The sequence below is a fragment of the Branchiostoma belcheri genome, unplaced genomic scaffold, assembly GCF_001625305.1.
Source record: "Branchiostoma belcheri isolate BF01 breed outbred unplaced genomic scaffold, Haploidv18h27 scaffold189, whole genome shotgun sequence".
NCBI lineage: Eukaryota > Metazoa > Chordata > Leptocardii > Amphioxiformes > Branchiostomatidae > Branchiostoma > Branchiostoma belcheri.
Genome location: NW_017803368.1, coordinates 375515 through 386492, shown reverse-complemented (window position 1 = coordinate 386492; position 10978 = coordinate 375515). Strand labels below are relative to the sequence as shown.

Sequence of the window (10978 nt, the reverse complement as noted above, 5' to 3'; positions counted from 1 at the left end):
CGAGGCTATTTTGCATATAAGTCGAAATTTTTTAACTGTGGCGATTTTTTAACGAAAAATGACAGAAAAATAGCTGTTTCTGTCGTTTTTGGCCCAAAAAAACAGTGTAACTGTTATTTAAAACAAAATAGCCTCGGACAAAAATAATAAATAGGGGGTTGGCTTTCTACTTGTAAAATATCATGATGAAAGGTGTTGTTACCGCTTGGGCGTAAAGCCATGAAGTAAACAGCTTTTTTTTAACCAAAATGTTGATTTTTAACCCAAAAATTCAGAAGTAGTAAAAACAAAATAACCTTTACTCAATGTGTTTCAAGTACTACTAGAACTGTGTAAAGTTAAGTTGTGGTGCGACCAAGCTATCAAAAGTTACAGCCATATGTATGAAATACTAATCATAGTTGGCCATAGGCTGCCTTAACCCAACCGAGTGATGGCAGTGTTCTAGCCAGCATCCATCTTTCCGTCATTAGACAGAAGTTTGCTGCTCATGATGGACAAAAATTTTGCAAAAATTTTTGGCAGCCATAAATCAGCATGTAAAAAGCATATACAAAGAGATGTCATTAGCCAAGAGTAAACGTAGTTTACCAGCAAAATTTGCCCTGCAAAATGCAGGAAATAGCATTTTAGGGGGTCAACAAGATTAAGGAATAGAATTTTCAAACACAAGGGTATCGAAATAAAGGAATAAAGAGAAAAGAAAACTAGGTATTGTGTGGCCTAATAGTGGGGCATTCAGCCTGGAACCGATTGGTCCTGGGTACATGTACTACATGCTTCGACATTGTGCTCTTAAGAAAGACACTTTACACAACTTTCCTCACTCCCCTCAGTTGAAAATGAGTACCTATACAGTCATGTAGCTTCGATTAGGGATGTCCCCAAGATAGGACATAAAATGGAGGTCCCATTTTTAGGGTGAACCACACCCTCATGCATTTTAAAGAACCCACCACATTTGAAAAAGAGTAGGGCCATGCCCCAGTGTAAAATGGTACAAATTATACAGTCAGGATGATCAGTATGAAAGAAAAGGAAAGGAAATCAACAACTATTACTTCAATTTTTTTGCTTATGTTTGTACTTCAGTTAAACCTCTGTTAACTTATTTTTTAACATTATCATTTCTAATTAACGTTATTTACCAATTACTTATTTATTGTTACTATTTGATTTGTAACCGTTATATTGATCAAATTTTTCAATTACTTATTGTTATTTATTATTACCATTTGATTTGTTACCATTATTACAGTTGTCAATTAATTTAGTCGGGGGAAGATCACGGACAAGCCATTATGGCTTTTTGTCTTTCCCCTGCATATCCTATTTTACTGTAATATGTTCATTTTATTGTTCTTCTCTTTGATTATATGTGAATAAATAAACAAACAAACTCTCACCGACACACTGGTTCCAGTAGTAGTGTTGTACGAACCCGGGCGGGCAGCCACAGCGGAAGCCACCGACGGTGTTCTGACAGCCAGACTGGCACCTGTGGGTCCCATCACACTCGTTCACGTCTGAAATAGACAGGTTCAGGGTCATACAAAACATTCAAAGGGGAGAGGAAGGCCGAAAGGATGTGTTGCACCAGGGCTCTAGCCAGTGCAATTTTTTCCCCCTCAGGCCACACCAATTTAATTTCTTGGTTAACGAATTTTTATAGAAAGATAATGGAGCGGGCGGGCGAAAAAATAAAAATAAAAACAGGCCTGGGCATCCTATTATGACCCAAAATGGTACGATGGGAGCCATGAAGTCAACACGCCATGCTGGTTCAAAATTTAAACATTGAATTTTGAACTTTTAATGATACCATTGCATTGAAAGATGGAAACACTGTAACAACTAGGAAGAGAAAGACTGTTTTCAACTGTTCAGGGCAAAATATGAGCATTTTGCAGTTGATTCTGAATTTTTATTTTTATTTGCAAATCAGAAAAAAATGAAGTGGGTGAATCCGTTAACCAAGAAATTAAATTGGTGTGGCCTCAGTCCAAGTTCATGGGGGGGGGGAGAGTGCTTGCAATCTGGGGGGGGGGTGTCTGGGGGCAAATTCTGGATTTTCAAGCCTTTAAACACGCAATTCTCACATTTCAAGAGGGGTTGAGAGTGGTTGTTGTTGATCCTTTGGATGTTTGAAAATGTTTCCGATTTTCGGTCAATTCTGTCAGTCAAGGTTGACAGAATGGTTTAAAAAATTTTTCCGTCACACGCCACAAAGTTACGGCAATGGACCTATCACATTATTACGTCACAGTTTGTTTACCTGTTCTAAAGAACATGCTAGAACGGTCAGTTAAAGAATAAAGATCATTCCAAAGTTTTCAAAGTCAGGTATGTTTGATTTTTGTTGCGTCTAGTTGTGTTGACACAGCATTACATGCTGTAATGGGTGATTTAGTTTTGACATTAGACGAAAGTAGTACTGTATAAAGACCTTATATTAAGGCCGCGCTACGCACCCCTGTACAATATAAATGTCAATTGACCGACATTCATTGCGGTAAACAAACTGGTCCTTTGACGGAAAACCGGGTGCTGACTAGAGCCCTCATATAAACATCCTGTAGACCTTATGCCCTCCCCCAGGTGGAGTGGAGCAGGTATTATTTACACCACCTGTTACACTTACAGTCAAGGTTATGCACATCAAATACACAGTGAGTGTTACAGAATGATGTAAACACCAATGTTGGAATACAAGTATAGATGCAATTCTGTCCAATGTCAGTACAGCAATTTAGTTGCCATGCCTTTGCAGTAGCATAACACAAAGTCAATGCTTCATTCAAGATGCAGCTGCACAAACTAAAAACATGATCATGTTATAACATGTTAAACATTCACTGTGTGACATATCTACATGTAATTATGCAGCAAGGACGTTATCAAAATTTTTGTTTCAAAATGCAAAGTGTGTGAGTATGTTTTTACTATAATATTAATATTATTCTTCCTTCATTCAGGCTTTACAAGTGTGTTGTGGTGTTATTGAAAAGCTTTGCTTGCAATTTGCCAATTTAAAATCTTTTTAATGACTGGCATTAGTGTAAAAGTCAGTACAGTAGTGCCATGTTGATTTTAATAAAGTTTGATTTGAAAGCATCATACATTGTACTTATAGAATTTAGTAGTGTCAAAAACCTTTTTAGTTAGTCCCTTTGGACACAAAACATGACAAAGCAACAATAGTGAATTACAATGTTAAGCACTTTCTCTGTGCAGCATGAACACACACTCAACAGGTTTTAAACAACAAAAAAGCACAATAACATGTCTGTAACAAAACAACAAGATGTGTGTGCGTGTGTACTGCATGTGTGTGTGTTATGCAAAAGGGGGGAAGCACTGCGACTCATGCAGTTAGCCTTACTCACTTGCTGACACGGACATACCCTGACATTGTTGTGTGTCTGGGTCAATACTGAAGCCCTGTGAACACTGGCACTGGTACGAGCCCTCCATGTTCTGGCACTGCCCGTTAACTCCACACAGCCCGGCCTGGGTGTTACACTCATTCACATCTGCAGGTGGGGTGCAGTAAGGTTTATAGAATAGGTATCATGATAGCGATTTCATGTATGTCTAATTGTAAAGAAGGAAGGAGAGGAGATTGTCGCCGCCTTCCAATACCGTGGCAGCACGTCGGCAGAACGTACTGCGCCTGCGCAGAACCCTGTATTTTCGCGTTTTTCGTTGGGTTTTTGGTCAACGTTGCATCAGAATTTTTCCTGTTGCAGAGGAAATTCTTTCCGACATAACATTTGGAAACTACGGTCGAAATGCTAACCTTATATGAGCGAATATAACCTTATATGAGACATTCTGCCGAAATGTACAATACATTACGGGTTTCGCACAGGTGCAGCACGTTCTGCCGACGTGCTTACCATGCCCAGAGAAACAGTGGGTTAATAATCCACTGCCCCTATGGACCCTGCGTCCTAAAAAAGCACTACGGGACTACCTTTACCTTACCTTTACCTAATTGTAAACTCTAAGATAGTAGTGAAGCACTTTGTAGGGCTCTGCGCTTTTTTCATGTCATCTATGATATTCTATGTTTCATCAGAAAACATTGTCCATTAGGTATTGAAATGTCATTTCACATAATATTAAGTATAATTTGTATTTTACTGGATCTTCCAATCATTGTACTTGAACATTACCAGCAGCCAGCACCATACAGTTGACCTAATTTCTCTAAATGCTCAACTGTGTCTTTCTTGTTTCTTGACTTCACACTCTACCAAAAATGCTTTTTTTCTCATTTTTCTTGTTTTCCTTGTACAAAGAAAATGTACCTTGTAGCAAGAAAATTATTCTTTGAACAAGATATCAAAGAATCCCCGTAGCAAGAAAATTCAAGAACCCCACTGTTAGTGTTACACTACTCCCCCTTTTCTTATTTAGATTCGTCCTTGAATCTCTGAGGTGGATATCCCTGTGCAGCACAGTTTGCTATTATAATTGCTCTCAGGGCCGGCATGGGAACCTGTGAAACATTAGTTGCGAGACGTCGAAACAGGAAAACCCGACTCCCGGGACGCCAGGAATTACCCCCCGTTTAATCCCTGCAGGTACATGTAACCGTTAGGCCAAAAGGTCCAGGACCCGCCAGACGAGTCATCAGTTGATAGCACTTAAAACCAAGTTTGGAAGTTGTACGGCTGTGAAGCAGTACGGCTGTGAAGCATAGACTGTGACTCCCAAACTGGAAAAACAACTGGATGGCTGCTACACAAGGATGCTGAGGCGTGTCCATAATGTACATTGGGAACAACATCTGACAAAGAGCTCTATGCTGGTCTCCCAAAACTGACGACAAAAATACGAGCTAGGCGACTGCAGTTTGCTGGCCATACACTGAGGAACTGCAGGGAAATAGCCTCGAACCTTGTCCTGTGGTCCCCAGCACATGGGAGAAGGAGGCCGGGAAGACCACCCATCACTTACCCAGATGTGCTGCGAAAGGACGTTGGCCTTCAGGCTCAAGATATGGGAAAGGCGATGCAGGACAGAGACTACTGGGCAGCCATGGTGGTTCGGGTGGCATAGGAGGACTGGCACCCGACTTAAGTCAAGTAAGTCAAGTCAAGGAAGTTGTTCCTTACCCACACAGGTGAGGTGAATCTGGTTGAAGCCAGGTGGACACTGGCAGGTGAACCCTCCCACCAGGTTCACACAGATGTACTGACAGTTGTCTCCCTTGGCCTCACACTCATCCAGGTCTGCGGAATATTATAAAATGTAAAGGCCATGTTATATACAATGGATTTAGTCCTATAGCTACAATGTACAAAGCAATATACTTCACAATGTAACTGGCCCTGAAATAGGTTTTCCCCTATAATTCCAAATGTATCAATTGACATTAATTTTGTCCCACCTCACTTTTTATTAAATGCGTCAACAGAAAGACAACTACCCAGTCATACAATGTAGTGTAACAAAACGTAGGAAGACCAACAACATCAAGGTACATTTTGCAGCATTCATCTGGTATATTTTCCCGAATTTCCTCTTGGAATTCACCGTAACTTTATTTTAAGATTGTGAAGCATGCACCTGTTGGCTTAAGAAAAGCCTCGGTCACAACCCGCCGTACGTGCTTTTTGTCCGTACATTTTGGGAGGCTACGTCTGCTACGTTTTTTCTGAAAATGTGAGGAAGGAGTGGCATCGATGCACGTCACTCGCACGGTGTAAGAGTGTGGTCTGCATGCCACGTCTGGCCGTGAGCGGTTGCGTGCATTTGCAGTGCGATTGCAACTTTACCGTAAGGAGGTCGCACTCACACGTGCGTCTTACGTACGGTACGTACGGGGCACGCGCGTTGCCCGCACTCGCACGCACGGGTGGTGAATCCACAGACCGCACGTAAAGAAACGTTTTACATGCACTTAAAGTTCTACGGCGTGTCTGCGTGCTCCCAAATCCGTAGGATTCCGTACGGAGGTGGTACTCACCACGCACGGATGCCCTACGTTGCCCACGTCTTTGCACGTAGACAGCATACAGAAGCACGTACGGCGGGTTGTGACCAAGGCTAAAGGGATTTGCTAACCTTGACAAGTCTTGCCATCTGCATTCAGGATATAGCCTTTAGGACAGGTGCACAGATAGCTGCCCTCCGTGTTCTTACAGGTGAAGGAACAAGGTTTGTCCTCCTCACACTCATCAATATCTGTGGAGAAGACACAAATTAAGTTACCTAAGACTCAGCAGTATGATAAATACACAGCATTTTCATGATGGATATAGCAAAAGTCAACAAACCCTCTTGTGCATTATACAATCATTGAAATCATTCCATGTAAAAGACAGTCCACCTCAACAGCATGGATCTGCTTGGAGAAAATAACAACTTAAGCAGCAGCTAAGAATACAGTCATTCATTGGTAACCTGACTTGAAGCAAGGCATAATTCATTGATTCTTACTCTTGTCAATGCTAATCTGCATCTCTGTCATTTTTACTTGACTTCACAAAAATAATGTACAGTACAAGAAAGTTAGCAGTGAAACTGGCAAGAGAAACTGACAACCTTTCTCTTTGAGAAGCTGACAGATGAGTTTGGACCGTACTAACCTACACATTCTTGCCCACTGTAGTCTTCTATGTATCCCTCTTCACACATGCACTTGTAGGATCCCAGGGTGTTGACACATTTCCCGTTCTCACACAGGTTTGGTCGGACCTTACATTCATCAATGTCTGCAAAAGAAAAAAGAAGTGCTATTTTAACTACACTGTCATGTACAACTAAAAGTTTTACTGACATTACAATATCAATACATACTGACTAAGATGATAAACCTACAGTGGGTGTCACTGGAAGACAGAAGAAAGATGTCAAGATGTACAATGCCTGATGTACAAAAAGAACGTCCCAATCACTAAGTACCTAATACCAGCCCAGAAGAGATCTGAACAAGAAATAGCCACGCCTTCAAGTACCTGAGAGTTATCAACCAAGGATTGAGGTGTTCAAGAATTCATTCTTTCCTAGAACTATCGCAGAGTGGAACTCGCTGTCACCAAGTACAGTAGGGGCATTGTCATTAGATAGCTTTAAACAGTGCCTAGAGTTAGATGTTCAAGGGTTTAGGTGTAACAAGTCGATCGGTGTAATGTAGCCAGCTGCCGCCACGCTGCGTGCCGGCGAAAGGCGGTTATACTGGCTATACAGAATACAGATACGGAAATACTTTGTCGTGTTCATTGTAGAATGGAACTGTGCTTCCTTTACAATATAAATCACATATTGTCTGACATTTATAACAATGTTGCACAATCAAACCTCACCTTGACCATCTGGGGTAAAGCCAGGGCCATGTGGGCAGGTGTCGCTGAATTCAACTAAAACAGTATGGAGAAAAAAAGGATCTGTTGTTTAAATATGTAACTACCAACACATAAAAATGATTATGATCTGTTGTTTGGTTTGAAATAGCAGAATAACAAACGAAAGTATTAATTTAACAGTTTCGGGCCCAGTTCATGTAAAAACTTGAAATTTAAAGCATACAATGCCATGTAACGTTACATCTGAATTGTATACATGGAATAATGACAAGCAATGCCATTGGTGAACTTCTACATAAAATCTGTTACATATAGATTCTACAAGACTTTCATGTAAGTATCTAAATCTACTTTAAAAGATGCATCTTTTGTTATCAAGTTCACACACTACCAAAAATGCTTTTTCTTATTTTTTTATGGTAAGAAAATGTTTTCTTTGGGGGAGAATAATAAGAAAAAAATAAGGAAAAAAATAATTACTTCTAATGTTTATACCTACTTTCTTGCACCAAGAACAATTTTCTCATTTTTCTTAAGTGGAGATTATTTTTCTAGTATAGGCTTCAGAATCTTTAAATTTTGATTTTTCTTCATTAAAGAAATATTTTCTAGAGGAGATTCTAACTTACAAGATTAGAATTCTTGTAATCTTAAAATTTCTTCAGTAAAGACAATATTTCTAGGGAAGATTCTAAGTAACAAGACTAGAATTCTTTTATCTTAAAATTCCTTCTTATACAATCTCCATGTAAGATTTCTTTCTTACCTGACATCAAAGTGGTCACATTTAAGTTTTTGTTTCTTGCATATGTCAAACACTTTCTTGTTAATGTTAGGCATTTAACACTTTCTTGTTAATGTTAGTACAATCGACTATGTAGTCGATTGTACGTTATATAGCAACGAGAGAGATTCCCTATATTCTTATATACTAGATAAGTTCCCCAGCTTTGGACATTTAAATGAAGTAGAAAAATTCAGATTTATTATGAAACTTGACAAATCATGTATTAATGGTTCCATATGCTCGTACATCCATAACTGCGTCAAGAAGTGAGAAGAAGTTGAACATATAAATAGTAGATCATATTAGTATGTATAGTTTAAGTGCAACTGCTGTATCCTTTTTCCCTGTTTATCCATGACCTGTACTTAGCTTGTTAGAGCACAAACGTACAATAAAGGTCTTCATTCAATTAACAGAGGGTGTCCACTGACCTGATCCCTTGCGTGGACAAGGTTCACAGTCACTGCCCCACGCCCCTCCTCCGTCACAGCAACACTCGGCCTTGGTGACGGTATCCGGGCCCTGGAACTCCCGCAGACACAGCCGGCTGTGGCTGGTGTAACAGTAGCCCTGCCGCCGGTCTGGGGTGAAGGAAGGCTGTTAGTCAGCAGTAGTCTCAAATAGCTTGGAGCATGATGAAGATTGGTAAATGTAGGGCTCAAAATACTGGGTGCATATATATTATACGTATGTATGACCCTTAGTGCAAGTAAAATTGGGGCTGTGCAGGTACATTGTATTTCTGATGTCTACCTGCACCTTAGATATATTAGGTTTTATACTCCACTGAACACAGAAATCAAATCCAAGAATACATTGTAGCTACAGAACTGTATACATGTATCAAAAGTAGCATTTAGTTGTATTATTTATGCTCATTTTAATAATTGTTTATTATCCATTTTTTATATGTATTATGTCCTTGCAGTTAGCCAGGCATGAATTTGCAATAGACTTTCCCATATATTATGTAGTACATGTACACAATGTAGGTGTATGTGGATTTTTTGCTGTATTGACTGTTACCTTCTATGAAGTATAAATAATGGCCCAGGTTGCTGCACAATTTTCAGTCGAGAATGTGGCCAAATAAAGCCACAGCCAAGATGGCGCCATTCTCTATATCGCGCAGGCGCACTTTCCATGACCCCGAAGTTTGACCCCAAAACTAATATGGCCGCCAGCCGACCGAAAACCCGGAAGTAGTCCGGCTTCGACGATGAAGATTTATAGAATTCAGTTTGCGTTTGTCTTTGGCACTTACTGTGTCCCGGTCTTTGTGTTACGCTGGTTATCGTACTTATGGAAAGAGATCATTTAGTAGTAGATTTTTTAGTAGTATCATGATCCATACTTCAGTCTCAAAGTCTGAGTGGCGAACTCAAGATAAAATTGGTAATTTTCAACTTGCATTGGCAGTAAAAAGAATATAATATTTGTCTCACCATAGCACTGTTTCCCATCCAGAGACACTTCGTAGCCATCAAAACAGTCACATCTGAACCCACCCCTGGTGTTGACACAGATACCGTTCTCACATCTTCCACCAAGAGTGCATTCATCAATATCTGTGGATAGTTGACAGGATATTAACTCTATTAAACATCATCAACTTTATTGCTCAACAACTGTAGCTGGTAACAATGTATGGCAAAGAAACAGCAATGGTACATACACAAACTAATACTAAAATATGATTCTAACGAGCTAGTCCATAATGATACTAAAGCTAATCTATTGTGTTTTCTTACTAATAGGAAGAGTATTATTACATTCTGTAATTCAGGGGGATATCAGCTATTTACAATATGGTGTCACTTTTGTAGTGATTCAAATATGAATTTTCCAACGTACACTGATATCTGAGTAGGAAATGAAAGGAGCATATTAAAGATCTGATTTTGAGTGAGGTAGTGTAACATTAGTTTTGGAAGCTGGATTGCATCAACTTTTGTCTGTTTTCTTCATATGTAGGACATGACATCATAAAGTGGAATTCGTCTTCAATACCCTCCTTACATGTTCATGTCGGGATATTTGAAATACAGCCTCAAAATCTGAAACCATCTAACTTTGTCTAACTTTTGTCTCCTATTGGTCTATCAAAAATTTCTGTTCACTCATTTGCATATCAATCAATAGGTCATGCTTATAAACCTGCTTTTTTGAGATTTCCCCAGTGTCACTGACAAAAGCACAGCACGAAAACAGATATTTAAGCAAACTTTCCGCAATATGTAAAGAGGTATTAAAGGTGAAAAAATATTTAAGTTGACTTTACGCTTCGTAAAGGTTGCTGAAAGGTAAATTCCGCCTTTCCGTCACCTTTCAATGGGCTTAAATACGACGTAAATATTTACAGACATTTAAGCAAACTTTCCGCAATACGTAAATAAGTATTAAAGGTGGGAAAATATTTCAGTTGACTTTACGACTTCGTAAAGGCCACTGAAAGACAAAGTCCGCCTTTCCATCACCTTTCAGCGCGCTTTAATACGACGTAAATATATACAGACATTTAAGCAAACTTTCCGCATATGTATAGAAGTATTAAAGGTGGGAAAATATTTCAGTTGACTTTACGACTTCGTAAAGGCCACTGAAAGACAAATGTTCCGTTTCGTAGCTTTTTTTTAACGTCTAACCATGTTCCAGTGGCAAATAGATAAACGAGTTTATCGCCCAGCCGGCTTCGCACTTTCATTTTGCTTTATTTGTGAAGCATGACAAAACTTACATTGATTTTATGTCCTTCGCGTGAACCTACAAAATATCCATATGCAGACACCCAATGAGGAACGTGTCATGTGATAGGGCGGTACCCAATGGGATACAACACAGCGAGGTTCAAATCTACCGGACTCAACTTATTTTT

General features: G+C 39.5%; 1 protein-coding gene across 5 annotated transcripts in view; it reads right to left on the bottom strand.

Annotated features, from left to right (window-relative positions):
- The window catches only part of LOC109467720 (fibrillin-2-like), a 162390-nt gene that overhangs the window by 6457 nt on the left and 144955 nt on the right, over window positions 1–10978 (bottom strand). For 2 of the 5 annotated variants that reach the window (XM_019765767.1, XM_019765766.1), the window contains exons 58-64: window positions 9549–9671; window positions 8535–8684; window positions 7317–7370; window positions 6600–6725; window positions 6076–6195; window positions 5124–5240; window positions 3387–3533 (exon numbers count right to left, since the gene is read on the bottom strand). In XM_019765767.1, coding sequence (XP_019621326.1) covers window positions 3387–3533; window positions 5124–5240; window positions 6076–6195; window positions 6600–6725; window positions 7317–7370; window positions 8535–8684; window positions 9549–9671 — 837 coding nt within the window. Of the gene's footprint in view, window positions 1–1406; window positions 1527–3386; window positions 3534–5123; window positions 5241–6075; window positions 6196–6599; window positions 6726–7316; window positions 7371–8534; window positions 8685–9548; window positions 9672–10978 lie in introns of all 5 variants that reach the window. The other 3 variants (XM_019765768.1, XM_019765770.1, XM_019765769.1) reach the window with 3 other exon arrangements.